The 26102-nt window shown below is 45.1% G+C and overlaps 2 protein-coding genes across 8 annotated transcripts in view; both read right to left on the bottom strand.

The window, feature by feature from the left end:
• The window catches only part of LOC148115957 (class I histocompatibility antigen, F10 alpha chain-like), a 175546-nt gene that overhangs the window by 89027 nt on the left and 60417 nt on the right, over positions 1-26102 (bottom strand). For 2 of the 3 annotated variants that reach the window (XM_087884564.1, XM_087884563.1), the window contains exons 1-2: positions 11593-11723; positions 1054-1329 (exon numbers count right to left, since the gene is read on the bottom strand). In XM_087884564.1, coding sequence (XP_087740690.1) covers positions 1054-1329; positions 11593-11659 — 343 coding nt within the window. In that variant the 5' untranslated portion in view covers positions 11660-11723. Of the gene's footprint in view, positions 1-1053; positions 1330-11592; positions 11724-26102 lie in introns of those variants that run through there. The other variant, XM_087884565.1, reaches the window with a different exon arrangement.
• The window catches only part of LOC117660348 (class I histocompatibility antigen, F10 alpha chain-like), a 31308-nt gene continuing 22330 nt past the window's right edge, over positions 17125-26102 (bottom strand). The window contains exons 6-9 of one of the 5 annotated variants that reach the window (XM_087884558.1): positions 22819-22851; positions 21893-21925; positions 19007-19040; positions 17125-18303 (exon numbers count right to left, since the gene is read on the bottom strand). In XM_087884558.1, the coding sequence (XP_087740684.1) occupies positions 19039-19040; positions 21893-21925; positions 22819-22851 (68 nt within the window). In that variant the 3' untranslated portion in view covers positions 17125-18303; positions 19007-19038. Of the gene's footprint in view, positions 18304-19006; positions 19041-21892; positions 21926-22818; positions 22852-23375; positions 26084-26102 lie in introns of all 5 variants that reach the window. The other 4 variants (XM_087884559.1, XM_087884557.1, XM_087884560.1 and 1 more) reach the window with 4 other exon arrangements.

Raw genomic sequence — 26102 nt, 5'->3', positions numbered from 1 at the left:
GGCAGAACTGGCAGAGCTCTGGGGGGGTCACCTGTAGAGGGGGAGGGGCAAGGAAAGGGTGGAAGAATTGGGGGGCTGCAGCTCCTTGGGATGAAAGGAGGGAAAATGGCTCCTGTTTGTGGAGAAGCTTTTCTTCAGCCAAAAGCAGCCTCTCTTTACACACACATTTCCTTGCAGACCCTCCCCAAATAAGGTTCCTTGGAGGTGAATCTTGTCCCCCAAAGATGGCAGAAGGGGGGGGCTGCTGAAGAAAGAGTCTCCCCCCCTCCAGGGCAGCCCCACCAAGAGGGCCGTGCAGGAGTTCAGCCTGAGGGACCAAGGATGGGAAGCCATGAAGGCTCCGAGAGACTCTGGAAGGGCCCCAAATGGAGGTTTCTTTCTTTTCCGTCTCTTCCCCATGAAGATTGGGAGGATCCTGGCCCTGAGATCCCCACCCCCACAAAAGCCCCCAGCCCCCCATTTGGTCCTCCCGGCCTCTCCTTCCAACTGGAGGGTGAGGAAAAGCTCCTGGCATTTGGGCCCCACTCGCCCCTCCAAAAAGGGGGAGAAGGAAAGGGATCTAGTCTCCCCAGGTGGATCTGCACTCGATCCCTCATTTCTCTGGGGTGGAAACAGACAGAAGGACGAGGACCTGCTTCTCCCAGGATCTAATTAGGATCCACCTGCCTGGTTTTTTTTGTGGGGGGGATCTGTGATTCCCTTCCTCCCCCACAGCAGGAGATCCCCCAAGGCCAGATCCTCCATCTTTCATGGGGGGAGGGGAGATTTCGGTCTCTTTTTACCTCAGTTTATATCAATATCCATATCAACGTTCAGAAAGACAGAAGGATAACTCTAAACATCTTTTTATTAACTGCAATTGGCAGAAAATGTCAGCTATGGAGGGAAGGAGAATCTTTCATTGATTTTTTTAAAAAAGAATAAACATATAAAAAAAGACTTTTTAAAAGGTTTGGAGGCAGCCTTTCCCTTTGAAGGGACCCATTTCTCCCCCCCTCTGGTTCCTGGGGAGGGGATTATGGGGCCGGAGGAGCCACCAGACCCATCACTCACCTTCGCTCTGATTGTAGCGACTCCTCAGGTTCTCCAGGTTTTCTCTTAACGTCTCCTCAACATTCCATTGTTTCCGACTCTCTCTGTCCCAATACTGGGGATCCTCCTTCCCCACCTCCTCCATCCAGGAGACTCGAGGCTTCATCCTCCGGCTGTGGCTGTCGTAGTGAACAAAGACCTGACCGTCCACGTACCCCACAATGACAAAGTGGGGCTGCCCCTGACTGGGGTCCGAGATGCCGGTGGAGAAAAACTTCATGGAGTGGGAGGAGGCGCCTGGAAGGGAGCCAGAGGGGAAAAGTTAGGGGGCTTCAGCCAAGGACCCTGATCCCATGGAGGCTCCCATCTGAGGCTCTGGGGAGGAACAAGGAAGAAGAGGAAGAGGAGGAGGAGAGTTGGGGGGCAGAGGAGGAAGGGGGGAAGGAAGGGGGAGATGGTGGAAGAAGAGGCAGGAGATGGAAATGAGGGAGCGACTGAGAGGGAAAAAAAGCATTTTCTGGAGGGCCTGAAGGGTTGGAGGGAAGGGAAGGTGGGGGGTGAGAGGGGAGGGGAGGGGAGGGTCCCCCAAACTTTACCTGCCCCAATTGTGCCCTCCCCCCTTCCAGCAAGGCCTCCCTCAAACCCCCTTCTGGGTTGCTCAGCCTCTGCCCCAAGGAAGCTGCAATGGCTGCACAGGTAAAAGGGGGGATTCCACCCTCCCAGAAGCTCAAAAGCAGCAGGAAACCCCCCCTGGTCCCCCCTCCTTTCCATTCACAGGGGAAAAAAACCCCATTCTGACTTCACTGAAGGCCAACCTGGACTGTTAATAGGTGCAGATTTGAGGAGGGATTTCATAAAATGGGGGAGGGGGAATCCGGGTGAGAGCAGAGGCCATGGGATCCTTTGGGGGAAACCCAAATGGGGAAGGACAAAGGGGGGAGGGAAGGGAGCAGCAATGAAGTGACTTAGCCCCCCAGATCTTCCTCCTCATCCCTGTTTCCCCCCCCCTTCCTGGCTGGAAAATCCCCCCTCCCCTCCCAGAGTTCAGCCATCTGAGCAAGAATCGGCTTTTGAACCCAGGACTCAGAGGGGCTCCTCCTCCTTCCACAGAAAATCTCAGTCTGATTAAACCAAGATTTCTTCCTTTCAGCAACCCAATTAGGGCCCTCAAACTCTCCTTCAAAGACCTTTGCAATGCACCAGATTTCCCCTGAATCTCCCCCTTCACTTTCCCCAGAAGCTGCTCTGACCCTTCTCCTCCTCTGGGGCTGATCCTGCACTTGGTCAGCACAAAGAAAGGCAGAAATGCCCCTCAGCCACCTTGGAGGGGATTGTGATCCTGGCTACCCAACTCTTCACATGATCAGGGACTCTCAACGTAAAGGCCTAAATTAAGAGTTTCTCAGACTCCAACACTTGGACTTCAACTCCCAGAATTCTCCTCACCCCCAGAAAACCATTGGCCCCTCCACCCTGGCCCCACCCCCTGCCCCCAAGGAGGATGGTGGGAGTTTCTGCTGCCATCACCCATATTTCGGGGAGGGGGCTCAGCTGGGGTCCTCTCCCTAAATTCAGACTCTCTGTCTGGAGGGTCCTGTCATCTTTAAAGCCCCTCTGGGGAATCCAAGATAAAGATACAAAATTATGTCAGTTTCTATCATGCAAACTCCGGAATGAGGAGCATCAAAGTTTTTTCAGCCCTTCTTTGGAGGACAGGCTCAATTCACAAGACATAAAACTATGCTAAACTTTACTAACAATGACCAAAAAAATCACATTAAGTCACTGTTTAGTTCTTATCGTCAAAATAGAAACACGGAAGAGACTCTAAGGCTGCCCAATGAACAGAAAAACAACATCTTTGTCACATGTAAATGCCTTATTCTCTAATGTGTAAATAGTATATGAACGGGGTATCAGGGGTTAATTTATTCTTCACTTCTTAATGTATTCATAATTCACCACTCCCATACTTAGCTCCACCCATTGTATATATAAGGAGCTGTATACACCCTTTTCTTTGCTTCTATCTGTGAATATTCAGTGAATATAGAATGCCTTGTGTAAATAAAGAGAGATATATTTGAACTCTTAACTCTTACTAAATTTATTGAGTCTGATCCTGAAAATATTGCAACAAGCTGGTAGCAGAGGATGGTTAATTGACTCAATAAAAAAAAAATCTATTAAAAAAAAATGTCTAAGAGAGATAGGCCCAACACCAGGGCATACAGCAAAGAAATGGAAACGGATCAAGAAATAATTGACGAATCCACAAACGCGATTTCGAGAGAATCTGAAGAATACACCACTGAAGACGAAGAAATAATAGATGAAAATGATGATCGGGAGGAAATCAAAATAGAAAACAATGAACTCAGGTCAGAGATATTAAAACTATTAAAGAGCCAGAAGAATGATGAAAGCCTCATCGCGAACCTCCAAGATATGCTGAAAAACAGCGGAGCAGCGAGAGAGAAGCACATCACTACTGAAAAACCAAAAGACCCAAAAATAGTGAGTGATATGACTGCAGAAAAAAATACTATGAAGAAGAAAAACGGTGACCCCGCGCGAAATTTTGAATGGCAGCCATCTTGGTTTCAACAGACCTCCAGGGTGAGCGAAGCAGAGCCAATCAGAAAGCTCGATTCAAAATTTCTGGCGCGAAAAACATTACCAGACAACGAAAACGAAAAAGAAAATTCAAACACCTCAGAAGAATCAGAATCGGAAAGTGAAAGTGATTCAACAGATAATCAGATAAAATCTGCAACGAAAACGCTTTTTGCTGCATTTGGGCCAAAACTAAAAATTACCAAAAAGCTAACTAAGAAGCAAGCGAGCAAGCCAATGCCTCAAAATCTACCCGCTCCCATCCTGAATACGAGAGCGACGACGCCCGAACCCAGAGAGCCCTGCCGATACCGCCCCACGCCACAGACCGATGCAAGCACCAACGCTCTCAAAAGAAGAAAAAGGACAGCCGACATCGTCAGGACTCCCAAGATCGAGCCAGAGACCGATTCGTCTGAGGAAGAGCAGAACGAGCGAGCCGCAACGACGAGAACCTCTCACGACGACTCCAGGGACGAAATGGACAACGCGCATGCGCGAGACTACGCAAACGGCCCAGGAAGACATGAATTGCTGAGAAGACCGTGCAGGCTCGTTGCGAGCATCCCCACGCCGTTTTGTAACTTTCTGCATTTACGAGACCACGGACTACCTCAGGTTGTAAGTAATGGACCTAATAATGTCGGAAATTTGCCCAGTGACTTCCCAAAGCTGAGGATAGATGGCATTAATTTACAAGAATGGTATCAGCAGCTCCAGGTTGTCTTTATGAAAGAAAACTTACTGTTTTTTATCACTAGTCCCCCAAAAAGACCTTGGACTCTAAAATTAGACTGTTTACACCATAGAGCATTTTTCTTATTAATTTCTAGTGTATCTCCTGCTATGTACCACAGCATTAAGCAAAATCTGACTGTTTCAGAAATTATTCAATGCATGTTCAATCTATTTCACAGTGACAGTGTAGCTACTACCACAAGGATGTCTAAAGATTTCTTTTCATCTAGGATAAAGCCAGGGGTTTCCATAAGTGAGCACTTAATATCTTTAAACAAAATAAGAGCTGAACTGCATTTAAGGGGGGAGGTGATTTCAGATCAAACAATGAAAAGTGTTATCATCAACTCACTTGACCCATCATGGGATAATTATATGTCACATTTAGACACAATCAATCTAGGATACTTATCCATAGAAAGTCTATCCAATAAGTTAATAGCTGAAGACAATTCAAGGAGGAGTCGCTCTAACAATCACATAGAACACAAACCATATAGAAAAGTAGCTTTTCAAGAAAAATATAATGAAACATTTAGATGCCACAACTGTGGATCTAGGGAACACAATAGAAGAGATTGCCCCAAAATTTCAAAAGAAAGACATAGGTCAGAATACAGAAACAAATACAATTACAGACAGTCTTCCATTGATAGACATAGATATAGAAGCCCGCCAAATTACAAAGAGAATAGAGGGGGCAGAGATAATTCAAAGGATAGAAAATCTGGTTCACTGAATGGATTAAATAAACAAGACAACACTAACATACAACAATCTGAGAACAATAATTGGCTTATTGATTCTGGAGCAACTAATCACACCACCAATAACAAAAATATACTATCTTCATTTGTAGAAGATAAATTTGTAATAAAGGTAGCTAACCAAGAAAAAGTTCAAGTATTAGGTAGAGGGAATATAACCTTACCTGGCCTAGGAAAAATAGAGGGGGTATTACTAATACCCGAAATACCTCATAACATACTAAGTGCCATAAAACTAAGCAGGGATTCTGATATTAACATTGTCTTTTCTAAAGGAAAAGCGACCTTGGAGAAAAATAAAACAGATATAGGTACTGTGATGATTAAAGGGGGTCTACCTTATTTAATAACAAAAGAAAAATGGTTACATAACATTGATTCAAATATGGAAGATTGTATTGAAGTAGATGATGAAAACATTAGCAATAGTGACAATGATGAATGTAAAATAGCTCATGATCACAAAGATGCACATAATGAAAAAAAACCAAAAATAGGTAAGCCAATTCATGATGAGTGTGCTCATATTTTACATAGGAAGTTAGGACATGCCAGTTTTCCTGTAGTACAAAAAATGACTGAACACGCAGAAGGTGTTAAAATAAAAAATTGTGAAAACTATTTGGAATGCTCAGTATGTAAATCTACAAAACTAAAAACTAGCCCCAGACCAAGGAAATCAACTAGGTCAACCAACAAAATTTTTGATTTAGTACACATGGACTTAGTTGGTCCACTAACTCCATCAATCACTTATAGAAAACGTTACTTCTTGACCATAGTGGACGATTACAGTCACTATGGGTTTGTTTATACATTAAAACACAAAGATGAGACTTTTCAGAAATTTAAAGAATTTTATAAGCGCGTAGAAACACAACACAATACCAAAATAAAACAAATCATGACAGATAGGGGATGTGAATTCATGTCTAAAGAATTCTCCCAATGGCTGAAGGACAAAGGAATGTTACATTACACATCTAGCCCATTTTCTGCGTTTCAGAACGGAATTGCAGAGAGGAAGAACTCAACGTTACAAACCATGATTAGATGCACATTGGAAGATGCTGGCTTAAGCAAACAATTCTGGTCAGAAGCCCTACATTATTCCAATTACACACAGAATAGAACCTGGTCCAGCATTGTAAATAAGACACCATATGAAGTGATGTATAATAGGAAACCAAAATTAGCACACATGCACATATTTGGAGTCACTGCAGACGTACACATACCTAAACAATTAAGAAGAAAGGGAGAAAATGTGTCCAGAAGGCTCAGATTTATGGGATATGAGACAGGCACTAAAGGATACAGATTCATTGATAATAATAACAAATTTATAGTTTCCAGAACAGCTGTGTTCCATGAGCAGGCCAACTGGTCTAAAATACATCTTAATGAAATATTTCCAAGTAACAACAAAGATACAAAATCCCAAGAAAAAGGGATTATAGAAAAGCAAAATGACAACAAACATAGAAGCAAAACCAAAACATGGACAAATAGCCAACACAAAATAAAGACAGACACACTAACAAAAAAGGAAGCAAGATATTTGCATGATAATAATAGTAAACCTGAAAAAACAATTAGAAGCACCAGAAATCAAATGCCAAATAAATACAAGGATTACATAATGCATATGGATGGTGAATCAACGACACCTAATACATATGAGGAAGTGTTAAAACTTCCTCGTAAAGAAAAAGAAAAATGGGAATTAGCAATGAAAAAAGAGATGGAAAGTTTACAAGGATTAAATGTATTTACACCTGCAATTGCACCAAAAGACAAAACAATTATTGGTACTAGGTGGATATATAAAATTAAAAACTTAGAGGGAGGCAATACATTATACAAAGCTAGACTAGTTGCACAAGGTTATGCACAGAAATATCCGGAGGACTATACTGACACATATTCCCCCACAGTAAGAACTGAGAGTGTCAAAACAGCTGTAGTAGTAGCATCAGCACTCAATCTCGATGTATTCCAATATGACATACAGACTGCATATCTACACGCAAAACTAGATAAGGAAATATATGTAAGAGCACCTCACAGTCAATACACAAACAAGAATGAGACTTGGTTGTTAAACAAGAGTTTATACGGGTTAAAACAATCTGGTAAACGATGGTATGATTGTTTAGTAAAAGTACTTAAAACTATGGATTTCAATGCTACTACTGCTGATAACTGTTTCTTTGTTAAAAAAGGTGATGATTATATAGAATTTGTATTGATCTATGTGGATGACATTTTATACATAGGTAAACATAAAGAGAGAAGAGAAACATTTGTAACTAAGCTAAATGAACATTTCTCATTGAAATCTTTAGGCAAAGTAAATAAGTATCTTGGTGTTCAAATTAATAAGACAAAAAGAGGATTCAAACTTACTCAGAGAGATAAGATCATAGAGCTCTTAAACAAATGTAATCTAAGTGATGCCAAACCTTGTGACACTCCTATGCAAACTGACTTCCTAAGAAATGCTGATGAATCATCCCCTGAATTCAAAGATAACACGTTTTATAGATCAGTCATAGGTTCACTTCTTTATATTTCCAACTGGACAAGACCTGATATCGCTTTACCTCTCAATTTATTATCCAGACATGTCAGCAAACCAACAATGTACCATTGGGAAGCTGTTAAAAGGATATTAAGATATTTGAAAAATACATTAGACTTTTGTTTGATGTTAGAACCTAATAATGTTAAGGAACCAAACCTCACATGTTACGCAGATGCGGATTGGGCTGGAGACACCTCATGTAGAAAAAGTACATCCGGTTATGTATTCCTCCTAAATGATTGTCCAGTTTACTGGTACACTGGCAAACAAGAATTAGTGGCCACTTCAACAACAGAGGCAGAATATGTTTGTTTATCTAAAGCTGCAAATAACCTTGTATGGTTTAATGATTTAATTTCAGATGTTTGGAAAAAAACTGCTTTACCTTTTGTTATGCATGAAGACAATAAAGCAGCTATTGAAATATCTAGATCTGACGCCATTGGACAAAGGTCCAGACATATAGATATAAAATTTAAACATGTGAGACAATTATCTCAAGATGGATTTATCAGAGCAGTGCATTGTGAAACATCAGAACAATTAGCTGACATACTGACAAAGCCTCTACCTTCTAAGCAGCATAAATACTTGACTTCCAAGTTATATGTCCTGTATTGTCCTGAATCTGAATGTAATTGGTGTAGCTTAACGAATCGGCATTTAGAGCGGGATTTGTCACATGTAAATGCCTTATTCTCTAATGTGTAAATAGTATATGAACGGGGTATCAGGGGTTAATTTATTCTTCACTTCTTAATGTATTCATAATTCACCACTCCCATACTTAGCTCCACCCATTGTATATATAAGGAGCTGTATACACCCTTTTCTTTGCTTCTATCTGTGAATATTCAGTGAATATAGAATGCCTTGTGTAAATAAAGAGAGATATATTTGAACTCTTAACTCTTACTAAATTTATTGAGTCTGATCCTGAAAATATTGCAACAATCTTATTCGTGGATTAAAAGAATTAAAAGAAAATAAGATTAAACTGGAAAACCTCTAAGGCCCCTTGTTTGTGTCTATTCTGAAAGCTCTTCAGATCAGAAATTATTTCAGGGCGCCAAAGATTTTGAAGATCATTTTCAGGATCGTTCATGGGACTTATTTGGGCAGAACCTGGGTCTGCATACAAAAGGGCAGAACCTCCAAAGCCCAGAGAAATAAATACAGGTAGTCCTCGACTTATGACCATAAATGAGCCCACATTTTTTGTTGCTAAGTGAGACATTTGTTATGTGAGTTTTTTGCTCCATTTTACAACTTTTCTTGCCACAGTTGTTAAATGAATCATTGCAGTTGTTAAATTAATAACCTGGTTAAGTGAATCTGGCTTCTCCATTGACTTTGATTGTCAGAACGTTGCAAAAGGGGATCAGGTGATACGGGGACACTGCAACCGTCATAAATATGAACCAATTGCCAAGCATCCAAATCTCGGTCACGTGACCATGAGGACGCTAAAATGGTCATAAGTGTGAAAAGTTTTCAATGACATTGAAACTTTGAACGGTCATTAAATGAATTGTTGTAAATCGAGGACTACCTGTGGTCCTACTGCCCATTTCCTCCAGTATGGTCTCCCAGCCCTTCCCAGTCCAAATTTATTTATTTATTTATTTATTTATTTATTTATTATTAAAATTTATATGCCGCCCGTCTCCCAAAGGACTCGGGGCGGCTCACATAAATAAAAAACAATAACAATAAAATCTAAAACCAATCCAAAATTAAAATCCCCAGATTTAAAACCTCGTTTGCTGGAACAGCCATGTCTTCACGCCAGCGCGGAAAGTGTGAAGCTCGGGAGCCATCCAGAGCTCGGTGGGTAACCCATTCTAAAGGGTCGGTGCGGCCACAGAGAACGCCCTCATCCTGGGAGCCGCCAGCCAACACTGTCTGGCCGACGGCACCCGGAGGAGGGCAGCTCTATGTGAACGCACAGGGCAGTGGGAGGCCGGTAAGAGGAGGTCCTGCAAGTACCCCGGGCCCATTCCATGTAGGGCTTTAGAGGTCAATACCAGCACCTTGAAGCTGATCCAGAAGGCCACCCACAGCCAGTGCAGCTCACGCAGGAGAGATGTTGCACGAGAGTAACGGGAAGCTCCCGTAACAACCCGCGCGGCCGCATTCTGGACTAGCTGGAGCCTCCGGGTGCACCACAAGGGCAGCCCCATGTAGAGGGCATTGCAGTAATCCAACCGAGAGACAATGAGAGCTTGAGTGACTGTACGGAGGGCATCCCCGTCTAGGAAAGGCCGCAACTGGCGCACTAGGCGAACCTGCGCAAAGGCCCCCCTTGTTGCGGCCGATAGATGGTCCACCAAGGACAGCTGTGGATCAAGGAGGACGCCAAGATTGCGAGCCTTTTCAGAGGGAGTAAGTAGCTCCCCTCCCATCAAAAGTGATGGGGTAGCTAGATCAGGCGATGCTGGTATCCACAGCCACTCAGTCTTGGAGGGGTTGAGTCTGAGCCTGTTTCTACTCATCCAGACCCGTACCGCCTCCAGGCACTTAGACACCACGGAAATGAAAGGCCTGGGCCTCCCTCTTCCTGCTCCTCCCACAATCCCAGGGGCTTCTCAGAGCTTTTGGGGAGAGGGAGGCCCAGATCCACTTCCTGCTCTGGGGAGATCACATCTGATCCAAAGGGATCAGAGCTTTTCTCTAAGAGAAGGAGGGGGGATCGGACTCTCCGTGATCCAGAACCTGCTTCTTTCCCTTGTGGGGCTGAGCAATGAGGAAGTCTGAAGTCTGCCTGAGAGGAGAAATGTGTGAATGTTGGGCATCCTCACAGCCACGAATCCTCTTCATGTCAGAAATGACACGTGTGACTATAACACAGGTGTGCATAGGTTTGGCATCCTTACAATGGTGAATGTGCCTCCAGTCAGGAACGGCTGGTGAATTTGGGCCTGTCTGTGTCCAAGCAAGCGATTCAATTCATGGTCCCCCTCCAGAGGTTCTTCTCTTCTTCTGCCTCCAACCCAGCCTTTTTCATCCCTAAGATCCTGGCAGCTTTTTTAATGCCTTCGGAAATGCTGCTCCCTTCTCAGAGCAAACAACTAGGGACACCCCAAGGCCCCTTCCTGATTCCTAAGGAACAATAGTACATTTTAAATACTTTGGATTCTGCAAACTGACCCATGCTGAGCAATCCTGGAATGGAAGGAGGAGGATTTTGGGTGGTAAAATCCCTGCCTGGCCTAGAGAAAAGTTCCTAGGGATGTTGGGGTTTAGGATGGAGGAGAAAGTGAACGTCCTAAAGGCAGAAACATTATTCAAGGAGTGTTTCTCTCGAGGCTCTTCTCCTGCTGCGTTCACAGGGCAGCCTTATTCAATGCCACCAGCCTCGGCATCAGCCAATACACCAAACAGCTTCCGGAAACAAGCCGGGTCCTCCCAGAAGCACCAGAAGCCACCAAGAGCCACCAAGCCCCCCAGAAGACAGGAGAGGAGACCCAGGCGGAGGGGTTGGGCGAAGGCAGCCAGGAGGTTCGTGAATTGTCCTGATCCCGTGGAAACGCCGCTTTCCCACAACCTCCACTTTGAAATTGGGAAAGAACTGTGCTTGGGGGTGCCCAGGTAGACTGGACTGAGATCTGGAGGGGCTACCCTTGTCCTGCTCCAGGGGGGGCTCTCCTGGGGGGGAATAGGCAGCAGAGTCCCATCCATCCCTTCTGAGAGTGGCCAGAGGGGGGGATGGGGAAGCGGATTAGGAAAAGGACCGAATCAGGATTCTCTTTCTGGGAAGAAACTTTTTGGGAGAGAGAGAGAGATTGCCTGGATGGATTCCCAACAGTAGAAAAAGGGGCCGGAACCCCAGATGCCCCCAAAGGGACTCACCGAAGCAGCTCTCCCGCAGAACGACCACCACCATCACCACCACAAGGGACAGGGAGCGCAGAGCCATCCTGACCGCGAACCTCAGCTCAGGGCTTCTGAAGTCGCAGGCAGAGAAAGACGCTGCCTGGGCGATCAACAACGCAACAACCAAGAGCAAGCCGGCGATTGGACAAGCTCAACCAGTAGAAAAAAGATATCCCCGGGTCGTCATTGTTGCTAGGCAGATGGCCAGGCACAACCAGCCAGAGAGGAGGGGAAAGGAAAGCGAAAGTTCCATCAGGAAATCCCCTTCCAGGCATTCCGCCTCTTGGGGGAGGGGCAGAGCTGCGGGAGTCGGAAAAGAGGGGGGGCTCTCTAAGCCTGGGGGGAGGGGCGCAGTCGAGGGGAGGGGATCAGGTGGAGCTGCCAAAAAGGCCAGTGCAGTCCTGGGCTGCATCAACAGAGGGAACCTCAAGAGAAAGGTTTTTTTGTGGCATCTTCAAGGCAAAGATATTTCTTTCTATGGGAAAATGCCAAAGGTATCAAATACAGTATATAAATTCCGTTTCTTTTCCTTCTCTGGTGAAGCCATGAATCTTTAGGAAGCTTCAAACTCTTCTCTTTTCCCACAATAAACTAAGATGGCTGCTCTCTCCTTTGGCGGTTCTTCTGGAGACTCCTTGGACTAAAATAATAAATCCCTCTTCCGATTACGGTTGTTATTATGATCCCCAAATTCAGCTGATTTTACATTTCCTACGATGAACAAAGTATGAGAAACATCCAATGGTCCTTTCAGGGTTTGAATCATCTCGTTTCTTCTGCAGTCACCTTTCCACTGAGCATGTACAGAGTGGAAATTAGGCCCTGTTTGTGGAAAAGAGGAGGGGATAGCTTGATAGTTCAAGAATATAAAATATCAAATATGGAACATAAAAGAATATAAATCTTTGAAAAATCTTTCAAATCTGGAGAGTCTCAGCAAGGCGGGCCCTAAGAATTTCCGGAAACATGGATGAGGTGGAGAATGGCGCCCCCTGCTGGCTTGAGGCTTTGCAGTTTCTCCTCTCAATTAGCAAAGTGGGAGGGAAGGAAAAACCATCCCATCAGAAGAAAAGTCTCAAATACTGTTTTAAGCACCAAGCCAGCCAGAAATTAATCAAATTACATAGAAACAAGCCAGCGAAAGATGGAACTGATCAAATTAGCTGCTGGATTGTGTAAACTCCCTTTCTCTTTGTGAGACAGACAGACAGACAAAGTACAGACCTGCGACAGGCAATTCCTGACGATGATAGGATAGGAAGGTTTTGTTCTCTTGTATTAAGTACAACACATGTAATCCTGTACCCAAAAGGACAGATGTAATTGAGCAGATGTGAACACTAATCCTGTGAAAGAATTCCCATTGATTGCTTGCAAATAAGAAACTTTCTGTGTGAATATCTGAGCCGTATTTTACACAACATGCTAGATTTGGACTTTTGTCCCAAAGATCAGGCTCTCCATTTCTGCAGACATAAACAGATGAAAGTTGCCTCCCTCGTTCCAGCCTCACTTCTTGGCCAACCTTGCAGGGAAAACAGAACCCAATGGAGGCTCCGGCTAACCGAGGGACCTTCTGCCTTCCTTTCACCCGTCTGTATCTCTACTGATGAAGAAGGCCGAGGCCATTAGAGGGAGATTCCAATTCCTGGTGAGTCCCTGGAAACCGGCCGTCTGCAGGATGAGCCTCCCCTTCAGATCCTCCCTTTTCTCTCTGGGTCCACAGCAGGCGTAACCTTCCTCTGTTTTAACTGACTGGTCGGTTTATGGTGCAGCATCTCATGCAAATGGGATCCACACACAATGCACACAAGTCCCTGAAGGGAAAATTCACCAAGGTTGCAGGAAACCCAATGTGAGAAGGTCATGGAAACAAATCTCTCAGATGCATGACTGACCCAGTTACATCCGCTGTGTGAATCCGGCCTTTGTGGGTCTGGAGAATCCCTGGCAAAAGAGACTCTGGGCTGCTTCCTGAGCCAGGATTTTGGAAAGGAGCCAAATGCCAGGAGACAGGCCGAAGCAGCTCAGGACAGCCTTTGGCTAATACGTATTAACTTTGGAAAAGTAAAAGGTTGAGGCCGTAATGTTATTATTTTTATTCAACTGTGTTGAAAAGAACACACAATTTTATTATTTGGGAGATGATAAAGAAAGACCTGGCATTGCTTTCATAGCCAAGAAGGTATATATTGTCTCCCATTCATCAAGCTGGGCTGGCGTAACCCTCCCTTAGATATTTTAATTGTAAATTGATTTTAGTTGATTTTAGTTAAATTTATTGGGCCAAAATTTGTTTAATTCTTTTAAAAATTTTAAATTTTGTATGGGAAGTTTTTATTCTTGGCTGTTCACCGCCCTGAGTCCAGTAGGTATAGTCAAGTATAAAAATTTAATTAAATAAAATAAATAAATAAAATAAATTCCATATTTATCTTTTCAGTTAAGGAGGCAAAGAGTGCTGCTATCTTCCTTCCTTCCACCTTCCAAAGACCACCACTGATTAATAAGGGACGTAGTTGATTTTAAGATAATATTTTTCTTTTTTCTGAATTTTCACTTTGGAGGCAACGTAAATAGAGAACAATGGGAACGCGACGGGATTCAACATGCTGAATCGCTTTCTCCTTCCTTGAGCCGAGGAGCTGCTGAAGCTGCACAAGGATTTCACGAACCACTGAGAAGAGGCTGCAAATGCAGGCATCACTTTGGGACCTTAAGGGCTGTGGGTGAGAGAGAGGCGTCTGTCCAGAACGTTGCTACCAGCTGTGCTGTTTTCGTCCTGTCTCTTCAAGGCCTCTCCCCAGGAAGAGTACAACGAAATGGCCAGTAAAAGTTGTGCTGTGAAAGAACTGAGGGGGTGGGGAAAGAAGGTGTGTATTTTTGTGTGGAAGTAAAGCGGTTAGAAAGGGGTGTTTTTCTGTAGCAGATCTCACAATGAGGAATGCAGGTGGGAGGAGCTGTGGAAAAGTGTGAGCAGTGTGTGTTTGTGTGTGTGTGTGTGTGTGTGTGTGTGTGTTGCCTAGGGACCTGTGTTATTGTTGGCTCTTACAGAATAATAGGACCTTGGAGGTCATCTAGTCCAACCCCCCTACTTATTATACAATTATTTTTATTGTTGGTTGGAAAAGAGATAGAAATGATTAATTTTATAATTAGGTGTAAAAATTTGATGATAGGAATATGGTTATAGGAATGAACGGTTATAGTAGTTTGGATGACGATTAAGATAGAAGAAACTTCTGGAAGAAGAAGAACAAAAAGAATGGAAGAAGATACCCCGAGAGGCCACAGGGGAGGGATGATTGATGTATGAAATGTTTGTTTGTCTTAGAAAATAAAAAACTATTACATAAAAAAAAGAGATGGATTAAATGCAAAACTTGAACAATAGAAAACGATGATTCTAGAGGGCATTCCACAAGTGGCAAACCGTATGGTCTACATCCTCCCTTTTCCAGATAAATTTGTATCTTGCCTAATGCTTGGAAGTGTATCCAAGGGCTTCCAGAAGACATTTTCTCTTCTGTAGTTGCTGAGGAAGAAAGTTCTCAGAAACCAAAAGAAACGGCCTTGGCTAAGGAGATGAAAACCTGCTTCCTTAAACAGGACTTTCTGGTTTTTCTTTGAAGACATTTCGCTTCTCATCCAAGAAGCTTCTTCAGCTCTGACTGGATGAGGAGGAATGGAAGGATTTAAACTCCTTGCAGAGAGCTGGACATTTGCATTCTTCTACTGAGTTCTTAAGGTCACCTGGAGATTTATCTGTGTGTCATCAGGCTCACCTGAGTGGTGCAAGTGGGTGTGGAGCCTTCTTGGAACTGTTGAAAGGACTGTGTTGTAGTTTGGAGACAGGTGATGTCATAACCCTCCTTCCGTTTTCTCCTTCCAAATCCTTCCATTCCCCACCATCCAGTCAGAGCTGAAGAAGCTTCTTAGGTGAGAAGCAAAACATCTTCAAAGAAAAAACAGAAAGTCCAGCTGCCTCTTGAAAAAGCACCTTTGGGACAACCATGACCTGGATGACTGAGAATCTCCATAGACATTATGCTTCCTTAAAGTTAAAAAAAAAGAGACCCAGCCTCTCTTGTTAAAAGCACAAATATCCCCTTTTAAAGTGCTAATAATGAAGCTTAAAATCCCAGGAAGCCCTGGCTGTAATTAATTGTAGTCCTATAGTATCAGTTTGATTTTCAGGTCATGGAATTAGCAATGTCCCCAGGAACCTCAACCAAAGTAAAGCCTTGCCTTCCAAGTGTGAGTGTGTGTTTATTTAAAAGAAGAGCATACAAAAGAGTTGTTTAGTTGGTCCACGGTCCAAGAGCCAGCTCAAGGTCATCAGCAGCTCCCAAAGTCTCGGTGCTCATTTGACTTTTGTGTATTGTATTTATGGTCTCCTGTTCTTCTACTGATATTTTTTTTATTGTGTTGGCCCAAACAGCTTGTGTGAGCTGGCCAGTCGTAGATGTCTAATAATTAAAACGTATTTCTAAAACTTTCCAATCAGTAAAAGACGCTCATTTTGAATCCTCACAAAATACTTTAAAGCAGCCGTGTCCAACCTTTCGGCTTGCCTGGGCAGCATTGAATGAAAAGGAATTGTCTATTTCTTATTATAATATCAAAAGTTTTGCGGGACCACATTACTAGTTTTCAAGGGTTGAATGTGGTCTATGAGCCACAGATTGGGCACACCTGAAGTCTACATTTTAGGCTCTCAAAGATGGCCAGCTCTTGAAGGCATCTGGGAAGCCCAAAAGGAATTGGGGTGAAAGTCCCAACGCTTTTCACTCCTCTTTGCCAGAGAGAACCGCTGTGACATGGGGACTTCTTTCCCATCAGCAAAGGGTCTCCCCACTCTTGGGCCATATTGGGCACCTGAAGAGCCCAGAGAGGATCTCTCAGAAGAGGAGAAGCTGCCCTTCTGCAAGGGGACAGGATGGCTCTGGCCGGTCACTGAACTCCTCTCCCGAAGGGCCACTGGATGAGGCTCAGAGATCAGCCACTTGGCCAACAGTCTGAGGCAAAGGTGAATCTGAGGGAAAAGGAGCCTCTGTTGCTGCCATCACCAAGCCAAGACCAAGTAGCCATTTTACGGAAGATCAGCTGGTGATGCTAAACCTCTGGACACAGGAACAAAATGGCTGCCTCTTCCCCAAAGGAGCACACAGGAGCCTCCACAGTTCTTGCTCCTTCCAGGTTTTGCCTTGGTTCCTCCCAGTGGTGAAATCCAAACTTTGTTACTACTGGTTCTGTGGGCGTGGCTTGGTGGGCGTGGCAGGGGAAGGATACTGCAAAATCTCCATTCCCACCTCACTCTGGGGCCAGCTGGGGTGGTATTTGCCGGTTCTCCGAACTGCTCAAAATTTCCGCTACCGGTTCTCCAGAACCTGTCAGAACCTGCTGGATTTCACCCCGGTTCCTCCCGTTCCTCCCACGGGTCTCTGATCAACAAGGGGGGTAAAATCCCTCCTTTCTTCAACCTCCCACAACAGGCAGCAACTCAAGTGGGAAGAAAACAAAAGCATTTATTTTCAGCCAACAGTTACGGCAAATTTACAATATATGTACAATAATTAAGGAGGTAGTAGCCTGGTTGTGCAATCAATCTCATGTTCCCTTTTTCTATAGCATGAAAATCCATAAATGATGATCTGGAAAAATTTAGTGTTTGAAAGCTATACTTGGTACAGTATATTAATTATGTATCAAACTTTGGAGGATCAAATATACGGTCAACTTTAATCTTTAAAAACATTGAAATACATTAACTACTTTAACGGCATAAATCTCAGAAGGCACACTTCTTTTTAAAAGAAATAATTTTGGGGAAGATTCTACTATATGTTATACCAGGGGTGTCAAACGCGATCGTGTTGGGGGTCGGATCGTGACAGATCGCAAAGTTTCTTGCCTTTGCGGAGCTGGGGTGGGCATGGCCTGCGTGGGACGCATCCGGCCCGTGGGACGCCAGTTTGACAGGCCGTAAGAGATGGGGGAAAATATCTTCCCTTTCAACCCAAGCAAGTATGATGAAGATTAACAACTTTTCACTCTCCCTTAAAGTAAAAGCAGCAACTCTTCATCCTATTCCTCACCTCATTAGCTACAAACCTTTCTCTAAAACCTGTTGATCAGCAGGAGCCCATTAAAGGTCATCAGAAATAACAACGTAGCTGATACAAGCTCTATTGCAGAGCTATTACGAGCCCCACAAGCCACTTTGGTCTAGTGGTTAAAGCACCAAGCTAGAAAGGGACTGTGAGTTCAAGTCCTGCGTCAGCCATGGAAGCCAGTTGGGTGACCTTGGGCCAGTCCCTCCCTCTCAGCCCGGCTCACCTCACAGGGTTGTCGTTGTGGGGAAAAGAGGAGGAGGAAGGTGTGTTGGACATGTTCAATACCTTCGTCGGCATACAAATAAATAAAAAATATCTAGTAAACTCAAGTTGAATCATTTTGATCCCACAATTATAAAAATATAATATTCTCTCTCCTCCTCTGTTCCTCAATCAAAATAAAAACGGTTACTGATTCGGAGATAAAAGCCATCACGAAAGACCCAAAATACATCCGGGTTCCTGCATGTTGGGAGGCCCTGAAGGCTCCTCCTGAGACTCCGGCCTAATTCAGAGGAAGGCCGATCCCATCTTCTCTCCTCTCTCCTCATGCAGGGACTGTCCACTCCTTCTGCCAAGAGGAGGGAAAAAGCAGGCAGGGTCAGTCTGGGAGGGAGCCCAGAGGAAGGATCACACAGTCCAGGCTGAGGGATCAGCCAAGATCAGCCCTTTGAAGAAGCAGGAGGAGCCGCCTCAAGAGAGGGATCAGCTGGGTGGGATTTCCAGAGTTGCAAGAGGGGGAGGGGAGGGCTGGGACTGCCCCACAAGTTATATAACACGTATCAATATCCCCCCTCAAATACAAGTGGAAATGGATTCATGGCTTCCAGAGAGTCCAGGTCTTCCCTTCAGCATCTGGAGGGAGGGATTCCCAGATGGGATCAAGGAGGGAAGAGAATCCCCCTCTCCATCCATGACTGGAGGACCCTCAGGAAGTCCCTCCTCTCTCCCTCTTTCCCTCCTTGCAGTGGGAACCCTCTGATCTCCTCTTTGCAGGTCTCTCAGCCTCCTGAGTCCTGACCCAAGACAGTCAGATCGTGAGAGGGATCTGGCCACAGTCTGGCCTTGCTGGATAAGAGTTTGGGGGCAGGCAGACCCCTCCCCATAGTCCCAATCCCCCCCCCCAATTCCTCCCCTTGCAGTGGTTGAGATGAACAGGAGAGAGAAGAGGGATTTCCCAATCTATGTTCCTCATCCACTGGTCATTTGACGTCAAGGCCCCCCCCTCCCTTCCTCCCTCTCCCCCCATACAGCCTCCAGAGGGGGAAACTCACCTGCGAGGGGGCAGCTAAATGACCTGGTTGCTTCCTGCATTGGAGAGAAAGACACCGAGTGAGTCTCTGCCTTGTCTGGATCCTCTGAGGGGGACAAATCTCTCCCTTCACCATTCAACCTCTGCAGGTTCATGAACTTCTCAGAGGAAGTCAGACTTTATATTTATTTATTTATTATTAAACATCTGTGTCACCCATCTCGCCCAGGTAACTCTAGGAACCTTACAGTAAAATTCAATAAAATGCCATGTAGAATATTTAAAACAGTAAATAAAAACCAGATTCCCCCATCAGATCATGTTGCCTGTGTCTGACAAGATCACATCTGGATTTTATTGACCACTGCCTTGAGGCGGGTCCAGGAGGGTCTGGGAGAGGCCCATGTCCACCATGGAGGCCATGAACCCCTGGGCTGCTTCTGAGGCCAAACCCAGGGAGGGCAGATTGAAGTCTCCCAGGACCAGAATCCTGGGCAAGTCCATGCCAACCCTGAGATGGCCCCCAGCAGCTGAGGCAGGGAGGTGGCCATGCAGCAGGGAGGCTGGTATGTAGCAACAAGCCCAACTGGTCCAGTGAGCCCAGAGTCAGAAACAGGGAGTCACAACCAGAATCGTGGGGTGGGAGCATCCTGAGTGCCAGAAGAGATTCTCAGATGACCCCTGTAAACCCACCAATCCTGGCTGGGATCTTGGTTGGGGCCAAACCCTAAACCCAGCTGGGCACACCTCTGAGAAAGGGAACCTCTTCCCTTTCCACAGTCAGTCAGGTCTCAGCTATGCCACCAGAGGAGTCTCTAACCACTAGGGATCAATGGTGGTTTCCCCATTGCCCCTCAAAAAATTGAGGGCAAATTTATTTATTTATTTATTTATTTATTTATTTATTTATTTATTTATTTATTTATTTATTTATTTATTTCTATACCGCCTTTCTCCCGTAGGACTCAAGGCGGTGTACAGTCAAGAAAAATATAGACACACAAACATCATAAAATTGCTAATTAAAATTATTACTTAGTTTGGCCAATTAAATAAAACCCAGAATTAGATAACATTTTAAAAATCATTCACATGTTCATATGTTTAGCCCCGCCTGTTGGAACATCATGGGTCTTGAGGGCACGGCGGAAAGCACGGAGATCAGGGATATTCCGTATCTCCGGGGGCAGTTCATTCCAAAGGGTTGGAGCCCTCACAGAGAAGGCCCTCCCCCTGGGAGTCGCCAGTCAGCATAATTTGACTGACGGTACCCTGAGTAGTCCCTCCCTGTGAGAACGAACTGGTCGGTGGGAGGCTATTGGTGGCAAAAGACGGTCTCGTAGGTAGCCAGGTCCTAAGCCATGGAGCGCTTTAAAGGTGATAACTAACAACTTGAATCGCACCCGGAAGACCACCGGGAGCCAGTGCAGCTCGCGTAGGAGAGGTGTTACATGGGCGTAACGAGCTGCGCCCATAATCACCCGCACGGCTACATTCTGGACCAGTTGGAGCCTCCAGGTGCTTTTCAAGGGGAGCCCCATGTGGAGAGCATTACAGTAGTCCATAAGGGAGGTATCTAGGGCATGAGTGACCATGCGCAAGGCGTCCCGATCCAGAAAGGGACGCAACTGGCGGATCAGGCGAACCTGATAAAAGGTACCCCTGGCCACGGCCGTCAAATGATCTTCTAAAGATAGCCGTGAATCCAGGAGGACACCCAAGTTGCGGGCCCTCTCTGTGGGGAGCAAGATCTCATCTCCTATTGTCAGTGATGGTACCAGCTGAGTATACCGGGACGCCGGAAGCCACAGCCACTCAGTCTTCTTCTCCCCATCCAGATCCGCACGGCCTCCAGGCAACGGGACATCACAGCAAGGGCATCATTGGGGGGGTCTGGGGTGGAGATGTATAGCTGTGTGTCATCAGCATACTGATGAACACTCACCCCAAAACCACGGATGATCTCGCCTAGCGGTTTTACATAAATGTTGAACAGAAGGGGTGAGAGGACTGACCCTTGTGGCACTCCACAAATAAGGTGCGTCGAGGTTGACCTCTGCCCCCCTGCCAACACAAACTGCGAACGGTCAGAGAGGAAGGAGGAGAACCACCGAAGCACGGTGCCCCCTATTCCTAACCCCTCCAGCCGATGCAGTAAGATACCATGGTCGATGGTGAGAGATCTAATAGGACCAGGATAGAGGAGCAACCTCTGTCCTGAGCCCTCCAGAGATCATCCACCAACGCGACCAATGCTGTTTCTGTGCTGTATCGTGACCTGAAGCCCGACTGGAACGGATCCAGATAGATAACTTCATCCAGGTATTGGGGTAGTTGTCACGCCACCACACTCTCAACAACCTTCGCAACAAAGCGAAGATTGGAGACTGGACGATAATTTGATAATATAGCCGGGTCCAGGGAAGGCTTCTTGAGGAGGGGCTTCACAACCGCCTCTTTCAAGGTGGCGGGAAAGACACCCTCACTCAGAGAAGCATTTATAATCCTCCAATGTAATTTCCTCCAATGGGAGCCAAGGCTGCACCATGCAGACCCTGGGCTGCCTCCTCTGCCTGAATCCAACAGGGAGAGTTTCCCTTCTCCTCTGCAGAATGAACCAGTGCAAGGAAAGTGAATTTTGTGACAGCCGGCCAGCTTTCATGCCTATGGCAGGACTAGAACTCACTGTCAACCCAGTTAGACTCACTTGGTGCCCTCAACACTAAACCAAACTGACTCTTTTAATTATTTCACTAGAACTGGACATAGAGAGAACCCAGGGAGGATGAATTGGGGGGGGCCTTTAAAAAGGGGGGCCTCTCCCTCTTTTCATCCCCTCATCCACCCAAAGTCTTGCAAAGGGAGAGAATGGCTCATGTAGGAGCAGCAGCAGCTCCCTCTGACTTACACTGGCCTGAACTGTTGGATCCTTTGTCACTTGCTGGAAAAGAAAGAAAGAAAAAGAGGGTGAGAAAGTTGCTCTCTTGGCTTATAGGTGGAGAAGCTCAGCTTTTTCTGGCTCCAGCTCCCTCCCTCCCTCTCTCTCTCTCTCGCACACAATCAAAGACTCACAAACACATGGAGAGAGTTTGGATCAAACAGCTTTGGCTAAAAGGCATCGGAAAGAATTCTTAAAATGTATGTGTAGATCACACAAAGCCAGAAGGCAGGGCTGACTTAAAAAGATGCAGATGGATCCAAAGTTTCTTTTTCTTACCAGTTCGTACTTAGTGAGCCTTGTGATGGGAGACCAAGAGGAGATCAGGCGGCATCCCCCAAAGCTCCTTTTCTCTCAAAATGCCCCCCTTTGACCCCTAATTTTATGGAGCTTCTGACTCTCCTTTGGCCAAGCCTTCCCTTGCTGCCTACTTGGGAAGCAGAGCATGTTCTCAGTCAGAGGGACCTTCCACCAGCCGGGTCTTCTTATCGTCTTGAAGGTTCCTTCTCCCAGATGTTTCTCCTGGAGGACTCCACTCCCACTAACATCCTAGCTCAGTGGTGGGTTCCTAACGCTCCAGATCTTGCGAACCGGTAGTAGCGGCGGTGGGAGGCTCTGCCCACCCGTCATCACAGACATTCAGTGCATGCGCAGAAGCGCTGCATGCACGCAGAAGGACTGCACGTGCTCCCAATGCAAAACAATAATGAAAGTAAGTGGAACCCACCCCTGGCCTAGCTGTAATGAAAAGGGGGCCCATCTTCCCCAGCCTGGATCTTCGAAGGAAGAGGAAGAAAGCACACACAAACATACATGCACACTCCCCTCTCAATTAACGGTGCCTCTGGTCCCTGCTCTAAATCGGAGATTACATGTAAAGAGGACAAGTCACTCACTTGGCGTTGCTTTGTAGCCATCCTGACGTCTCTCTGCAAGGATAAAAATCAGTGAAAGCTCAAAAGAAGCCACCAGAGATCATCCAAACTCTCCCTCCGTAGGAGGAAGAACCCCAGGAGATATTTCACAGTCACTTTGTCCCATGAACAAAGACAGAAAGACCTTCAAAATACAAATGTATCTCCTGATTTGCCCCAAGAGAGACCTGCTCCCTCTGAGATGGATGGAGGGGAATTGGGGGAAGCAGCAGCAGCAGCTGGGAGGGGAGGAAGGTTTCCATGGAAATCCTTCTCTGCTGCTCTTTGATCAGTTCTGTCCCTTTAAGAGGGACAGAACTGGGATGCCTCTTCCCAGCTTAGAAGAAGAGAGGACTGCCTGAGTCTCAGACTTAGCTGAATTGAGACTGGAGTCCCAGCGTGAGCCTGAGATCTCAGATGCTCCCCAAGAGGGCTGGGAAAACAGGACTTCTGAAGCCAATAAGTTTCCCAAAGGGAGAGACTTGGGAGAAATCTCCCCATCTTCCTTCCATCACCCCCCCCCCCGAAAAGATACTTACTGAAGAATACCAGGAGGATCCCAGCAATCACACCCACCGGGACAAGAGCAGCCGCAACGTAGCCGATGATGAGCCACGGGTTGGATTTTGAATCTGTTGGTTCCGAATTGGGAGAAAGATAGATAGATAGATAGATAATTTTATTTCTATACCGCCCCTCTCCCGAAGGACTCGGGGCGGTGTACAGCCAGGTAAAAACACAATACAAATATCACAATTTAAATTTAAAAATTATTAAAAGTATTACATTTAAGACCAATTAACTAAAAAACCCAAAAATTTAAGAACTCCAAATTTAAAACTCAATTTATGAAGCTAGCCCTGCCTGTCGGAAGAGCAGGGTCTTAAGAGCACAGCGGAAATCTTGCGTATGTCCCGGGGCAGTTCATTCCAAAGGGCAGGGGCTCCCACAGAGAAAGAGCAGATCATTGACGGAGAACCCGAAACAATCCTCCCAATCAGGGAAGAGACCTAAAGAAGTGAAAGCTGGAATTTCCCCAAATGAAAAACTCCATGGGCTCATTTTTGTGTCCTTCTCAAGGTAACATGAAGGCGCCTGGCTAACCGTTGTTAGAGGACGTGTCCTCATGACGCTGCCTCCTTCTCACCCCAGCCCAGCATGAAGGCAACTGAATTCACCTTTGGCTTTTCGACTCAAAAACAGCCGTTTGCCACCTTGTGACTCATAGCAGCTTGCAAAACAAAAGCTTCACCAACACAATAATATAAACAAAAATTGTTAAAACAAAAACATTTTTTGTTGTTTTTATAGGCTGCTCCAATAAGCCATGACTCTGAGTGGAAATGGGCAGATCTGTACGCTTTTTTCTTCAGTTTGAGTGTTTGCATTTTATTATTTCAGGTAAAATAGTTCATATCACCTAGCCTTTTTTTTATATATACACTTTCATTTTCTTTGGCCAGTCCAGGAATAGCAAAAATTATAATTTGTGCTTCCAGAACTTCAGCATGAAAAATGGAATATGGTGATATCCGACTTCTGGATGGTCCCACAAATGGCAGAAATAGAATAACGGAGTCACAGAGTTGGAAGGGACCTTGGAGGTCTTCCAGTCCAACCCCCTGCTCATTCCAGAGGCCCTATACCCTTCCAGACTCACTTAATAACTGTGTTATTAACTTAACAATTGTGGTAAGAATGGTCGTAAAATGGGGCAAAACCCACTTAATAAATTTCTCACTTAGGAACATAAAGTTTGGGCTCAATTATAATCATCAAATGAGGAGTATCTGTAATATGGGGGACATCTTTCCCATAAGTTCTGCAACCCAACAAGGCAGACACAGATGAGGCTCAGAGACCAGCCACTTGGCCAACAGCCTGAGGGAAGAGAAACATCTGGACACAGGAGGAAAATGGCTGCCTCCTCCCCAAGGAGCCCCCCAGTTTTTGCCTTGGTTCCTCCCCTTCCTGCCACTCAAAGGGAACTCAGGGTCCCTGAACAGCCAGGAGGGAAAAATCCTTGTTATTTCCAACTTCCAATAATAGGAAGCAACTCAGGTAAGAAGAAAGCAAAACCATTTATTTTCAACAAACTATTTTCGTATTCTTATGGTATGTGCAACAGTTAGGGGGAAAGGAGCCAGGCCAAATTGTGAATCTCCTGTTCCATTTCTCTTAGAATTGACCATTTTATTTTATTTATTTTGTGTAAAAGATTAAAATCCAAAAGAAAAGGATTGAACAGAGACAGAACAAAACTAAAGAAAAACATGGAAAAAAATTAATGAAAAAACAGGAAGACATATTATGCCCCCCCCCCAGTTGAACACTGAGAAATCTATTGCAACAATATTAGCTTCCCCCCTTGCAAAAGAGGTCCAAAATTTATAATCTTGTAGATCTATTTGCAGCCTAACTGACCTGTCGTAGATTACATATGTGAAAGGAAAAATAGTTAACAGTTGAACAACAGCAAAGTTAAAATTCAAAGCACTCTCTTAACAGTCTGTTATTATAATTTATTCATAGAAAGTCTACCCAATTTCTTATTTCTCACAAACCGCTTCCATCGTTATCTCTGAGTCCAGTGTTAAATACTTGTGTTTTGGTTCTTAATTGTGAAACTTTTCCTTAGGTTTTTAATTAGGAACTTTACCAACTATGGGCTATGGGCCCTTCTCTAAAACCTGTTAATCAGCAGAAGCCTATTAAAGGTCACCAAAAATAACAACATAGTTGCTACAAGCTATATTACAAAGCTATTTACAAGCTATACAAGGCAATTTGTTGTAGTGGTTACCAGGCTAGAAAGAGACTGTGAGTTTAAATCCCGCCTTAGCCACGAAAGACGGCTTGGGTGGGCCAGTCATTCTCTCTGACCCCAACCCACTTCCCAGGGTGGTTGTTGTGGGGGAAATAGGAGGAGAAGGTGTGTTAGATATCTTCAATGCCTTCAGCAGGATACAAATAAATAAAAAATAAAATAATATCTACTAATTCCAGTTTGAATCCTTTTGATTCCACAATTATAAACACGTAAGATGTTCTTTTCTCCTCGGTTCCTCAATCCTAATACAAAAGGTTACTGATCCAATGATAAAAGCGATGGTGAAAGACCCCAAATGCATCCTGGTTCCAAGCATGCAGGACGGGCCTGAAGGGTTCCTGAGAGTCCGGCCTAATTCAGGGGAAGGTCGGTCCCATCTTCTCTCCTCTCTCCTCATGCTGGGACTGTCCACTCGTGCTGCAAAGAGAGGGAAGAA

Source organism: Pantherophis guttatus, chromosome 2, assembly GCF_059756535.1.
Source record: "Pantherophis guttatus breed Tessera chromosome 2, ASM5975653v1, whole genome shotgun sequence".
NCBI lineage: Eukaryota > Metazoa > Chordata > Lepidosauria > Squamata > Colubridae > Pantherophis > Pantherophis guttatus.
This window is presented reverse-complemented; position numbering and strand designations above follow the sequence as displayed.